Source organism: Rhamphochromis longiceps, linkage group LG17 (genome assembly GCF_057381845.1).
Source record: "Rhamphochromis longiceps isolate RC_006_pf linkage group LG17, R_longiceps_female_GT1.1, whole genome shotgun sequence".
In the NCBI taxonomy this organism is placed as follows: Eukaryota; Metazoa; Chordata; class Actinopteri; order Cichliformes; family Cichlidae; genus Rhamphochromis; species Rhamphochromis longiceps.
Window position 1 is genome coordinate 8,793,024 of NC_140573.1, and position 15,235 is coordinate 8,808,258.

At 40.4% G+C, this 15,235-nt stretch overlaps 1 protein-coding gene across 1 annotated transcript in view; it reads right to left on the bottom strand.

Annotated features, from left to right (window-relative positions):
• Positions 1-15,235, bottom strand: part of col24a1 (collagen type XXIV alpha 1) — an 88,219-nt gene that overhangs the window by 60,862 nt on the left and 12,122 nt on the right. The window contains exons 3-5 of the mRNA XM_085387357.1: positions 12,175-13,553; positions 6,447-6,500; positions 4,229-4,282 (exon numbers count right to left, since the gene is read on the bottom strand). Coding sequence (XP_085243483.1) covers positions 4,229-4,282; positions 6,447-6,500; positions 12,175-13,553 — 1,487 coding nt within the window. The remainder of the gene's footprint in view (positions 1-4,228; positions 4,283-6,446; positions 6,501-12,174; positions 13,554-15,235) is intronic.

A 15,235-nucleotide genomic window follows, 5' to 3' on the forward strand; every position in this document is an offset into this window, starting at 1 on the left:
ACATCTTGATTGTTTTATTTATAATCTGCTGTAGCAGTGTAAAGAGGCAATTTTCAAAAACTTACACACATATCTGTGTAATAGACAAGCATCACCTGTGAGTCTTTGATGGGTTTAATGAAGACGAAACATACTGTAGCTCTTAGTCTGTTTTACTTAGTTAGTTGGTTATTAAAGTGAAAGAAACAGTTGACTCCAAACAAGCAGCTGGAGCAAAGCAGGGATTTCCAGAACAGCAATATTGCTCTTTAACAGCCAGAGGTCTCATGCCTTTCCTCCCCAGTATGAAATAGATTTAGGTCAGAACATCTTTTCTGTTGTGATTCAACTAAAAGTAATATTCTCCAGACAGCAGACAGCCTTAAAGATGCAATGCCAGTAGACTGTCACATAATTTTAGCGCCAATACTTAATCTGACATTCCAACTTGCTGTTGTCAACACTAAAGTTTCCTGGTGAGGAATAGTTAGCCGTTCCTGCAAAGCAGGGGGAACAGCAATACAGCACAACATTTTGCACACTGTGAAAAATATTTGGGTTTGGATACTAAGAAAACGAGTGAGTCAAATATATTTTGTGACAGTTTAATAAATGTGTTTTACATGCATGATGAGCTGAACACGCATGACAGACCCTCTTTTTTAGAGACAAATGTACTGAAATGTGGAGGTGAACAGACAGGCATCAAAATGCTTTCAACTATACAAAGGGAATGTTGCTTCATTCTAACGTCACAATTTTCCATTCTTTGCATTATTTATTTTTATGTCATAGATCACATTGAGGAATGTTTCTACAACTGAACTATACCGGAGAGTAAGAGGAGGAACTAAATGTAAAGAAAACTGACTGAATTGAACCTGTTTGATTAGATTGTGTGATTATTCCAATGACTGGAAACCTACAAACATAAACAACCAGAAATCGGTGTCAGGAAGGCCATTCCAGAAACTAATTGGCGATATCTCTATAAAACTGCAGATTTTAAGATCAAACAATTGTACACAAGTAAAACTTCCCAGGGTAGCTCAAGCCCTGCCATGAACTGGAAACTCTTGGAACACCAGTGTCACTGTCCACAGTGAAGTGAGATTTACATCACAATAGACTGAAAGGCGACTGACATCTTCAAGCGTGACTGAAACTTGCTGCTGCCCACATGCAGAAGCTAGATATCTTCCAGAGAAATGTTTTAGGGTCAAATGACACAAACTTTGAGCGATTTGTCCACAGTTGAACGGCCTTCCTACAGCCCTGGTCTCAGCCTTATTAAACATTTGTAGACTGTGCTTAAAAGCAAGTCTGTGCCACAAAACCAACTACTGTAAACAAACTCTACCGAGCCAAGAAACATGGTCAAATATCCAGCCAGGATTATGCCACGAGCTTCTTAATGGCTACAAAAAGCATCTGGTTGATCTGCAACTTGCTAAGGCACATTTAATCCAATAATAATGGGGGTGCCTCTAAATACTTTTTACAGGAAATCCAAAATAAATTCAAACTTTAGCAGCAATTTCTTTTTCCAGACTTTCAAGATTTTGTAGTCATTCCACCCTGGACAAAGAACGGTTAAAAAAATAACAAACAAACACTAAAAGCCCCAAATCACCACAACATTCATTCCCACGATCGTTTTATGTAAACTTTTTACCACAACTGCATAAGTACCTGCCTTTTCTAAATCAGTTTGTGAATTCCCTTCTGTACGCATGATATCTTTATTTTAGCCTTCTCTTTGCATAAGTAACCTGTTTAAATGTGACTGGTATTCATTGTTTGCTAATAATAGACTGATGAGTGCCACATAAATGATGGTTGTGCCACTCATCACAACTTGGTTCAGAAGGAAAAGAAGATCATTTAAACCAGGGGTAGGCAACTCCAGGCCTCGAGTGCCGGTGTCCTGCAGGTTTTAGATGTGTCCATGATCCATCACAGCTTATTTAAAGGGCTAAATGACTCCTCAGCATTTCTGAAGTTCTCCAGAGGCCTGGTAATGAACTAATCATTTGATTCAGGTGTGTTAACCCAGGGTGCGATCTAAAACCTGCAGGACAGCGGCACTCGAGGCCTGGAGTTGCCTACCCCTGATTTAAGCGTTTTGGTAAATCCCATTTTTTACATTTTTCTTATCCGTCTACACTCACTGCAAATAAAGATTACCTGCCTGTGTTTTTAAGCATCATATTTCCATAGTTTTGACTGACACCCAATGAGGCATACAAAGGCTAAGCGAGTGAGAGAAGAGAAATCCTGCCATATCATAAAACCAGTTCCTTCCTGTTTAAAAAACAGTCGGCTGAGCATAAAGTCGATAGCCTGACAGGCTCTTTCAGGTTAAGGGCTTATCTTTATAACATTTCAGATTAGGCTTCAAAAATGTAAGATTGGCTCAGAGTCAGTAACCATATTCCCAGTGTCCTAGAAACAAAACACATTTCAACAAGAGATGTTTTCCAAAACTGAGACAAAGAGGTTCTCAGTCGCTTCCCTGCCTCCGCAAAGGGTTTCAGGGCTGAGAATGACTCACTGACCGGTCACTATGGTATTAGATACTCTTTTATTTTTCCACATGAGTGTGGGAGTAAACGCTGATAGAACAGAAAGCCGGCAGGTGGCCTGCTGTTGCATAATAGCTGATCAGTGGAATTTAGCCAAATCTCAGCGTCTCAGCAAGGTCAGAGGTGATACAGAATAAATCCACCTCTCTGTGCTGTTTCAACAATCAAGGAAGAAAAACAACATTTGGTAGTCTCATAAATAGAATTCTTCTCTCCGTGTACTAACAAAGTGAAGAGGCATTCGCTTGTCGGAAAGTTTGGCAATCAGCAATGAAGAGGGATGGGTAGGACAACCACTCGTGCTTCGCTTGACTCCTGTAGCGGGAGTGTTTGTTGATTGATTGCTTGGTCTTGGCAGCCACTCTGTGGGTAGACAGTAAGGAATACAGCCACCACAAACATGTGCATGGCGCTGCCCACATTCTCGCTCAGCCTTACCGATGTTTCTGGTCCTAAGCTGGGGAAAAAGCTTAGCAGTGACGCTTTCTGTTGGATTTCTTCCCCCTTTTTATATGAAATCAGTGCTATGGTTAATGAGCCAGGACTGGCACAATTATGCCCTGTGGTTAAACCCAAGGTAATAACGATCTAAGCTAAGGGTATCATTTAAACAAACAACCGCCTTTGTCTCCTCCTGGTGCACGGTGTCAATATACAGGCCTGCTATTATCATGCTTGCCTACATCTGGCTGTGTTTAATTCCTCTTGCACACACTCTCTTCTCTTCAGGGAACAGCATGTCAGTCGCTATAATTGATGCCATTTGCTATATAGTAAAAACTTTAACTACAGAAGAGTAAATTTCCATGAGTTTGCAGGATTTCTCAGATAACTAAGCCACTTAGTGACATCACTGCTGATGTGCTTGATTGATTTAATGTTCAAGGACGCAAAGCGCAGACTCTAACAACTGTGTACAACTATCCTTTAAAAACAAACTCTTGACATGCCTCTAACTGAACTAGCCATTATGTCAAGAAACGCTGTGTGTGGCCTTGTCAGGAGAAGACAGCATGAAATCAGGACGCCGCACTGATGAATAGCATGATTAGATCTACTGCCAATAAGAATAAAAAATAAATAAAAATAAAAAATGGCAGGTTGAGTGTATTTATACAGTTTTTTGGTACAACTGTCTTCTCAACGTATTTTATACAATAACCCACATGCACTGATGGTGCATTAAAGCCAATTCCTCGTTTCAGTAGTTTCCTAAAGTACATTTTGAAAAGTCGGCTAAAACAGCAAAATCCGATCACTAAGCTTCCGATTAATTTACACCACACATTATTTCCTTATCCACAGCCACAGCCAATGGATTGAGCACCCCAACTACGAGAGCAGTGACGACATGGTTATCAAAACCCACTAATGTGACGAGTCCTTTTCAAACAAACCAGCACTTAGCCATGGGTTTTCCACTTCTTTACAAAACAAGGTGACTAAAAGCATATGGCTAGATCTTTTTAATGAAAGCGTGTGAAAGCAGAGTATAACTGAACAACATCCCTGGCCTGTGTGTTGGGTTCAGTGGTGCCCCTTGTGGCTGTGAGGAGACGTTCTCCACACCCATAGAGAGTGTACTAGCCAGAACTCTGTGTGGTACTCTTACAGAGTGCTGTTTATACATCCCACTCCTTCTCCTATTGGAGAATACTGCTCACCTTGGGTCCAGGTGGTCCAGGCTGTCCTGGTTTTCCATGTGGACCAGGGGGACCCTGGAACAGACACAGGAGAGAAACGTGAAATTGCTGTGCATTGCTGTCAACAGCTCAATTTGAGATGAGTTCAGAATAGTTACATGTTCCACAGCAATGTAAAATAAAAGTGATGAAACAAGAAAGTTGCACAAAGATATTGCAGTTTCTTCAGAAGTGCACACACCGTTAGATTTAAAATGAACAAATAAATCTATTCTATCACATTCGCCCTCAGTGCAAATCAGTATATCATGGAAGCAAACAGTTATGCAACCACATGTGCTTAAAGCTACTATTAAATCCAGTTCTTTGTACTGTTTAACGGCAAAGAAAGACACGGCTCAAAGTGGTCTAACTCAAAAAATGATCTTTAATTTTACATATTCCGGAATATGGAGACTGAGCAGAGAGACAACATCAACTTCAGTCTGAAAAAGGAGCCGCCAGTCTGATTATTTATATACTTCCTCTACACGTCACGCACACTTTAAGTTTCGATCAAACACTCTACTTAGTTTCACTTTCTGCCTGCAGCTCCTGTGCTCTGCAAAAGCATGCAGTTTCCTGTCAGTACTCTTGGCTCAGACTCTACTCAGAGATGGCCCTTTTAGACTATATTAAAAACAAGTAACAATAAGCACTAACAATATATTTATTTTATGACATTACATGTGCACAGTCAAATGCACACTCGCACATCCACCATAAATGCACTGCATTCCTCCACATCTGTACCCCTGCTGCTTACCAGGCTTTTCTGCACTACAACAAGAGCTAAAAAAAGAAGCTCCAACTTTTCAGTGCTGTGCCTAATGTCTTCTGAATGAAAGTGCATACTGTCAACTAAGGTCCACCTTAAAGAAACGCAACTCAGCAAGACAAAAGCTGCTATGATAATCAGCGCCTCTTCCCCCCAGCACAGCTTTGTTATAGGATACAATATCATCTTTCTGCACAAACACATCTGAGCGCTAATATGACATTAGCACCAGAGCTGCCTCTTGCACTTGCAGGCATGATAGTTCACACTAGTTGACAGCACTGACAACAACATCAGCAATGTCTGTAATTCATTATCCCATGTTGTCATGTCAAGGAGTTCATCTGACGAGGGACGGTTCTGGACCACAAAGTCCATTATCCTGTGCAGAAACAGCAGAGACACAGTTAGAGTGCGCTGCCCTCAGCTTTCCAACACATAATGGTCCAAAGCCTCGTCCTGTTTGGACTTTCGGACTTAGCCTACAGGGTGATAAGTATGCTCTGTACCAGCCATGTGTTTTACAATCCTGTAATAGGAGACATGTTTAACTGAATGCCACCTCTTAGGGTCTACAAGCCTGTCTGTCTTTCTTTAAGGATGCTTTTCATGCTGTTAAAATGCAGACTTAAGTTAAAACCTTCCCTTCAAGTGGAATCAGTCATCTGGCGTAACAGCAATGCCAAAACTGAGGCTCAGGCAAAACAGCACCAAGTCCTATGACATAGTTGTGAACCTTGCTCATCTTTTGCTGCAACTAACATCATGCCATCTGACCTAATGCTTCAACATCTTGGGGAACTATAAACTCCTGTATGTGAGTGTTGCATGTTGCCTTTTTGTCACATCTGAAAAACTGTGGCTAATCTTAGAGAGGAAATCATGTACACATAGGCACATAAGTATATCCACAGAGGGCCACTCGCCTAAATAAACTAACATGGTTTTACCCCATTAATAATCAATGCATTGGCGCTGACACTCGGGAGTCATTGCTTGATGTGGTTAAGAAGCAGGTGCTGAAATCTACAAGTAATCAACTTAATTATGCTAAATGTTTTCTTTAAGTGCAGCTGGTATTTCCATTCCATCAGTTAAATTAGCCATGATGATGCGTCTCCGCATGGTCGAGCAAAGACGGGACTGAAGTTATTCTTATTTATGACTTATTTATACCTTCCGTCCGACACTAAAAATAAAACACGCCTTGTTCTGTTTAAAAGATGCCTCCAGGGCCTGTGGCGTGATTGCGGCGTTGCATCATCAGCCTTAGCAGATGTATACAAAGTAGTCTTGAGATCAGAGTGGATTTAATCACACTAACCACAACACTGTCTGTCAGCACTGCTTTCCCGACGGTCGCAGATGTGGTGGTGACTAGCGGAAAAGCACAAGAGGAGTGATTTTGCAGAGATTACTCACCCGAGAGCCTCTTTTTCCTGGAGGACCAGGTAAACCAGGGGGACCAGGAGGACCCTAAACCAGAAAGAAACCAGAAATGTGGAAAGGAAGGAGACATAGATAGAGACAGGGAAGAGGGGGGAAGACAGTGCATTAATGGCAAGCAATAACATGTAGTTCACTGTTTAGGCATATTTGTGTAGAAGCTGCAAAGTTTAAAGAAAAGAGTCAAATGTTTGCATCTAAAAGCCCAATCAAGAAAGTCCTGATCAAGTAAAGCAAGTTACATTCTCATTATTAGACAGACACCGGTGTTCTCCGACTAGACTATTCCTAATCACCATCCAGTATATGCATAGAGTATACAGGGCTAAACAGCATTGAATTGGCCAAAATGGAAGCAGAACAACAAATCCTGCCTGTGCTTAGAAATCAAGAAGTTAAAGCAGTTAATAGGAAACATAAGCATGTGCATTCAGTTCTACTTTAAGTAACAAATGTAATTAAGGATATGATATTTTATCATTCAAGGTTTTGTTTTGTTAGAAACTTAGTGAGCTCATACAGTCCAAATGTAGAGCCAGCTTTTTCTTTTATTTATTTATTTGTTTGTTCATTTATTTAAAAAAATGTGCTCTTTCAAAATTCTCTTACATCCTGTTTATCAAATGCTTCACATTATAAGCCAAATGTGTGGAAAGGAGTTTTAGAAAATTTAAGTAGAAACCAGAAAATCCAACTTAGGCTGAGGTCTGGGCTTTGACTGGATCATTGAATCACCTTCATTCTTTTTTTCACTTTATGTTGTAGACTTGCTGCTGTGCTTGGCATCATTGTCCTGTTATGACCCAGTCTCAGGCTTTAGCTGTCAAACAGAGTTGACAGTTGACTAGAATACTTTGGCATACAGAGGCCTTCAAGGTCAAATCATTGACTGCAAGGTCCCCAGCATTCACCGTCTCCTCCACCGTGCTGACAGTCCAAAGACTGTCCAAAGGACTTTGTTCCAGGATTCTTCTGGTTTATTCAAACACACCTTTGAGAACCCCAGCTGTGCTGCCATGTTCGTTTTAGAAATAAGAGACTTTGTCTTAAACAAGCTGTACTTGTTCAGTCCTTTTCGATATATACTATAACCATGAGATTTAACATGCTAACTGGCACCTCTGGTGTCTGAGATGTAGCTCTTGGGTTTTTTGCAGTTTCTCTGAGCATTGCAAGGTCTGGCCATGAGGTGAATTTGCTGGAACATGGGGGAAATTGCGGTCTTGTGTAGTCTTGAAAGCTCTAGACCAGCAGACTGCCAAAACCTCTGCTTTTCTGCTAAAGATGCGCACACTTGCTGATAATCGATCAATCGAGCACATTTCATTATTAGCACCTAGCTGCTACCTTCCATCTATGGAAGGAATAGGGTGTACTTAGTTTTTAACAGGGCTGTGTGCCAGACATATGCACTAAATTCACTCTGTTTAGCTGTGTAGAAAGATTTAAAATGTTTTGGGAAAAGGTCAGAGTCACATGTAAGAAATACTTGTACACCATTTCCTTCTCTCCCCCAAAACAATGTTAATATTCCCAAAACTAGATGATAAGACTGTTTACTGTTCAGTGTTTTTAGGGCACTCTGGAGCATCTCTTGTCAGAGAAGTAGATGGGCAGAGAGGGATACATAAATAAAGAAACAGCTGTTTGTTCCTCCAGACTCCCACATACAGAGACATGGAAAGTGTGAGCACACCACCGCCTTCGCCACAACAACAGGGCCTAAAGAAACGGAGGCACTGATCGACTAAAATGACCGTATTCAAAGGCTTCATCTGTGCTGCCAAGATAGGGGTCAAATATTCAACAGTGTCCAGTGAAAAGGTCAATTTTCTTGAAAGTTGAAGGGCAAAATGAATCTTCTTTTGAAGAACTCTTTTTAACTGCTGCACTGCGATAAAGTTGAGTTGATTCACACAAACCAATGTACGTTGTTTACACACAGCAACTTACTTTCAAAGGGGAAGGAGGAAATAAATGAGTGAATTTCACTCCAGTCCTGTATTCTATTTTTTTAATTGGCTGTATTTCAGTGAAAACAATTTTTTATGTGTTTGTTATAGTTTATGCAAGTCTTTTGTTTATACTGCTGTTGGCCAGGACACTCTTTGAGAATCGGATTTTCTTTTATAAGAGTCATTTTTCCTGAATAAATAAAGTTATAATAAATTAATAAATAAAATAAATGAAGATTTGGTGAGATTCCTTTATTCCCGAGACTCGAGTTCTTGTTTTGGGATTGTTTTTTTTTTTAATTTCTAAGAGCTATTTGGGATAAGCTGGACCTGATAAATACAAAAACCAAGCATCAGCTTTGATTTCAACTTTCATATATTTCAATATTAACACATGGAATAGCTAAAAGCAAAAAAAAAAAAAATGTATAAAGAGACATTGGACACAACCAGTGACCTGTTCAGGCCAATCAAACACATGAAAGCAGAACAGTACAACAGCATTTCAGTGTTTTACATTGCAATACCGTATAAGCATAAAGACACCAAATATCAATATCTTACACACGCAACAAATATAAAGTGTACATTTTATCAGACCACCAGATGGTGCTGTTGAGTGCTGTTTTTCTAGAAAGGTCAGCCGGTAATGATCAGCATGTGGGGCCAAGTTAGCAAACCAGAGATGTGGGCAGAAAGAAATTATAAAAGCACGTTGCCTTTTAAACATATACTGTAGGCGCACTGGATTATAAGGCGCATTACGCAAAACAAAACAGTCAGATAAGTCAAATTTTACTCAACTCATTCTTCTTGCTTCCTCCACATCCGCACCATTGTTTCATTAATGTTGAATTCTCTGGCAGCTGCTCTGTTCCCAAGTTGTTGCAGTATATTAATGACTAACCTCGTATTGTGGATGGATTATCTTAGTTGTTCTCCCGACTGAAGTTTGGTCCGTTTACAGCATCCTGCCATGCGATTGCATTTGTCTCTAACCATTGGGAACCTTCATGTTAATTTTTATCGAGTGGAAAAAAGTTAGCGTTCATCCTCCAGCTTCACTGTGTTTATGTTATGCCAACATAGCTGTGTCACTAGCGATCACGTAGCTCATCATTATATACCAGCTAGTCCAACTTCAGTAACCCTACAAACGTCACTGTTGTTTCGTTTTCTGTCTTCATTTATGTCTGAAGTGACAGCAGAGCTGTACGTTAAATATTTTTCACAAATCTCTCAGTCAGAACATGCTATATCATGTTTAGGTGGAAACTAGGAGCTAACTTCCTGCTAACTTCTAACTCTGTTAAGTTTAATAAATTCTGTTTTCATTTCATGACAGAATTTAGACAGTTTTTAACTCTCAGTGATGCCGCAGTGTTCATTTGACTTTGGGACCTGAGTTTGACCCAGGTTACTCCACGAGGCTCCTGACTATGGTAGCCGTAATGCTCCAACAATCCATCAAGCTTCATAGCTTACCAAAGTCATACTAAAACATTTTTTGATAGATTTTTGAGCGCCATGTACCACATAAGACTGGTTTGGGGTCAGTAAGCATAACCAGAATTCATACATAAGGTGTACCGGATTATAAGGCACGCTGTCGATTTTTGAGAAAATTAAAGGATTTTAAGTGCGCCCTATAGTCCGAAGAATACAGTAAAGGTTTTTTGTTGATTTTTTGTTTTTTAGCAAAGCCCGGACCAAAGACGTTCGTATGGAAGTAAAATATTCTGGGAATACTAGAATAAAAAGGTTTATGTCATGCAACATCATCTTAAGGTCATAGGCAAAGGAGTAGCAAAACTGACAGTGATTTAGCTCAGCCAAAGTCCAGCCAACCCCGTGGCCCACTTAACTGAACAAAGCTACATCCTAATTCAGAACGAGCTACAAAAACAATGCAATCCATAGCCTACTCCATGCGCAACTACCCACATCCATACGTGTTGCAGAAAGCAGGGGCCTTTGTTACGTGCTCATGACACCCAACCTCTACAGAGAAGTGAAGTGTAAAGCTGATGAAAGTCCGAGTATAGTAGTCAAGACAACATTAACTTCCGACACATGCTGTGGAGTTCCATGTTACTATATTAGCTCACTGTCTCGAAGAGGACTGGCAATCACAGTCTCATTTTCAAATACCTCTAACAGCAGAGTAGTCCAAACTTGCACAACTCCAACTGAAATAACTGCAAACTCCTAATATTCTCAAAGTGCTTTTATTGTCAGTGAAAAACTTGGTTTCCTTCTGAAACTTCAGAGAACGCTAAAAATGATAATCTCCCATCACTCCTCAGAGCTTGGGCATGACTTTTGCAGTGGGGTCAACCTACTCATAATGTTGTGTCATTAAATTGGGCCAATATTGAAGCAGCGAGTCATTTTAAATTGGGTTTTTTTTTTGTCACTGTGAGTAAAAGAAATCATATACATCATATTATAGACAAAGGGGAAAGTAAGACACGCTTTCTTCTGCTGCTTCTTTGCTTGTTTTGAATTTTCTTAATGAAAAAAAGTGCAAAAATGCTAAAGCACAAATTAAAGGGAGTGCAGGAGGCCACCTGTACTCGTCCAGTTATGTGGCTGAAAAACTGTGAAATACTTCCCTTGAGGAAACAGGCCAGCTTGTCTTCAAGTTCAAACAAAGAGCTAGCCACTGACCTTCAGCTGACCCAGCATTCAAAACATGCCTGCATCTAAGCGGTCAGAGTAGCCAAGACACACAAACTGTCAAAGATAACAGCACCGAAGGACAAACATTGTGGCTAATTAAACATTTTTGCCAAAATACGATCCGCTGGAAAAAGCCCTGTGGCTTAAACTGTGTCATGTTCACAATGCTCGATTATGCCTCGAAAAATGATTTTCCCATAGAACTAAAGTCCATCTTTAATTTTAGTTTCTCTCCAAGAAAAGAGCCTGTCCATGACAGGACACTGGAAGCACATCTCAAGTCATGAGACAATGTTAACCATGTTAGAAGATTCTCCCTTGGGTACGAGAATCATAACATTTGGTTAATGTTTGGTCTCCTGAAAGGAAACAAGGGTAGGAGAGTGCGAAGATGATATGGACAAAATGTGTTTCCCTCCAAACATTATTGAGAAAGAAGTATAGCAGCATGGGAGTGTGATTTTGACAAAATACCGCAGTATAGCTCAATTAGGCTCTGGGACATGTAGATAAATTGAAACAACGATGCTGGATAAGATGTGTCTCTCCCTACAGGTCTGCAGGCGCTGTAAGTACGGAAAGATGAATCCAGGCATTCTGCATCATTATACACTCACATGTTTATACCGAGCACCAAGAATGCCTAACACATCTCACACATGGAAACATAAGCCACACTCATGAACTACAAGTGTGTCCAGAGCCACTAGCTTACATCATGGCCTGGATCAAGTGCTTTTTTTTTCTTCTTCTTTTGTTTTTAAATCCAGGGGTATAGCTCCAGTCCTCCAAAGATTTATCCTCTGACATAAGAGCAAAAATACCTAGCAGTACTTAACAACTTGTAGATACAGGGAAAAAAGCACACTGCTTGGACATGCCATCACCTTTAAATCACTACATTTCACTGCCAAAACATTTTGCATGTCTCCTGAGTGTAATCAAGCCACATTGTGGCTCACTCAGAATTTGACTCTAAAATATACATAGCAGTGCACTGGTTTGCACATCAGTGCTCTCTATAAGCTCTAATTCTCTGCTTGTGATTCACAAATTCAGTCACTTACCGGAGGACCAGGCTCTCCTTTGGGGCCATGTAAACCATCTTGGTAGTCATAGAAGAACTCTGGCTCCTTGTATCCATAATCATACTCTCCCATGTCTACGTCATCATAGCTGCCATCCAAATCATGCTGCTCTGAGGTGTCCACCTGATTCTCCCTGTACAAAGTAGTGCTATTGGCTCTCAGAGGAGTCTCTGGGAAATTTTGGCTTGTGGAGCCAGAGTCCCTAGAGCTTGTGATGGAGTTGTTCCTGAGTTCTTCCTTTAGTTGGCTCTGTCTGACCAGGGAAACAACACCTGTAGTGGCATCCGGACTTGGCTGTTTTCTGGAATTTCTCTCTTCTTCTGTGCTGTTTTCAGAGTGTTCAGTGTCCTCCTGGGGCGTAGTGTCTTTAGCCAACACATTTTTGGTAGTGGTGGTTGTTGTGCTATAGGCAAAACCCAGAGCTGCTTGACTACTTGGCGTAGTTACGGTGGGGCTATAAAGCTGGAGTGATGATGTGGCAGAGTGGGATAATGGTTTCAATGTGGAAATGTTTTCTTGGTCCCCCAGATGAGGTCGTATTGGTGGGCTCAGAGTTGAATGTTGCATGACCAAACGATCTGGGGATAGTTTAATGGCTGCTGTAGATCCGATGGGTGTATTTTGAGTAGCTGCTACTCCAAGAAGAGACTTTGTCAAATGGCTAGAAGGGGGGTCATTCACCACAATATCCGAATCAGAATGTGGGAAATGTAATCGGTAAGTGTCGGCCAGCCGGCACTGTTTTTTAAGATATTTGCAGTAGTGCGCGGCAGCTTGGGCTGAGGGATAGATATCCAGTTGGCAGACTTGACCACTAAATGGTGCCGCCTTGGAGTTCATCCTTCCCAGAGTGAAGACACCCCCAGATTCCCCCAGTGTTTGAGATCTCCCCAGGGTTTGCTCCCACTGTTGCACCCCTCCACAATTCGCATAGAAGGACACTGAACGTGCACGAACCCCAACAGCAAAAGGGTGCAGCCGCCCATCCTGCCAGTTGTAGTTGAAGTAGATGGAGGCTTTCTCTGCAGTATAAACCACCACTCTGCGTGGCAGCAACTGAATGCCAAAACGCAACCGGTCCCTCCCGTCCTTGATACTAAAAAGAAATGCATTGTTTGCTCGCCAGGAGCTTAGGCTAACTATAACGGAGAACTCTTCGCCAAATTCTGAAGGGAATAGATTGGGCACTGGCGCCTCATAGAGGGAGTTTGAGTCGAGCAACACCCCATATCCAGAAAAGGGGCCATCGAAAGGTGAGGGAACATTTGCATAAGTGGGAGGCTGTGAGCTTGTCCTTTCGTAGGTATCGTCTGTGTGGCTTTGAGTTGTAAGCCCCAATCGATAAAGGATATCCACTCCTAAAGGACAGAGACAGAAATATTTATAAGATTAATATGCTGAGAATGAATTGCACAATTTTATGAAAATGTACAAATCGCAAAAATGTTTCAAAACAGTTTTAATACATTCAATTGCAGTTCAGTCAAAGCTGGCGGTCCAACACCAGGTTACATTGACATTTCAACTTAAATTCCTAATAAAAACCTTGTTTATTTCAAGAATTAAAACTGAAACCTGCTGAGAATATATCTCTGATACAAGAAGAGTGGGGAGTTAACTTATTCAGCAGGTACTAAAAGCCTGCATTTTTACTTGCATCGAACTATTTTATCGGTAGGACTTTTGCTGATCTATTGGCATCGGCATTTACAGAGCTTAAAAAAAATGTGTCATGTGACGCTAATAAAAAACTGAATTCACATTTTTATACCCAAATTTTAGCCAGCAGTCTGGACTTAATTGAGCATAACATTCAACCGCTAAAGTTAATTTTTCTGTTCTGGAATACAACTTAATAACTTTCACTTCGCATCCTGATGATTTGGTAACACTTTGCTTTAGTACTTTTTTCTGTTTTTTGTAAAACTGCAAATTTGGAAGTTCATGGATAACAACAATTATATTTTAGCATTAAAAACACATTTTCAAACTTGCAGTAGACAAACCATTACATAAAAACATAAAGGAATTACCAAAACTTTTAATATAGGGCAGCTGTGGCATAACCCTTAAATTGGATGGCGGGCTAAAAGTAAAGAAAAAAAAAAAAAGGATGATGAGTCTTTAACCACGTTATCAGTGCTAATTTAGTGTAATCTGACCACCAGAGGGCACTCTGCAACGTCCCTGTTGGTAGCTGATCTGAGCAGAGTTAGGCAGAGAGTGCACGAATAAAAGTTAACTTAACAAATGTTAATAAAACCTTTTTATGCTTTGTGTGTCAGTACAAAAAGGGAAAAAATGCTATTGGCCAGTATATCGAAAAATCTGATTTATTATATCATCAAATATCGGTATCAGTTTTAAGTCCTATATCAGCCAGCCTCTCTTTTTTATATATTATTCCTTTCAAAACTATTTAAGAATGCAAACCTTGATAGTTCTCTCTTTTAATAATACTGAGAAAAATATTTGCATTCGCATTTACAGATTCACAAATAAAAATGAAATGATGAAAATCTTCTACAGATGCCTAAACATGTTGCTCATGGACAAAAGATTTTAATTCGATGGCATTAAATATGAAATAATTACAAAACTGTTATTTTTTTTGACCAAATAATCAGGCTAAAACACAAGGAGTGACATCAGGAGTGAAAAGAAGGGACTGGAGAAGAAGTGCTTATCACATCATTGGAAGTGTCCCAGCATCCAGAGCCTGCAGCAGCAGAACTAACAGATGCTTTTGGGGTCATTTGATCCAGCCCTAACTAGAGATACTGCCTGTACTGAACCCAAACTGGGACCGGACAAGAGTTATTTTCTTTTTGAAGTTAAATGACTAAGAAAAGTTAGTGAGCCATTAGGGCCATGTAACAATGTCAGCATGATGCCAATGATCCAATCCATGTTTTTCAAGCAACAGAAATGCAGCTGTAGCCCAGATGAGAAGCAGGGGCAAGATAAGCATGTAAGCAGAATACAGGAAACTCCTCCTCCTTTTTGAACTTGCATACAGAGCACATTCTGTCGAGCTTTG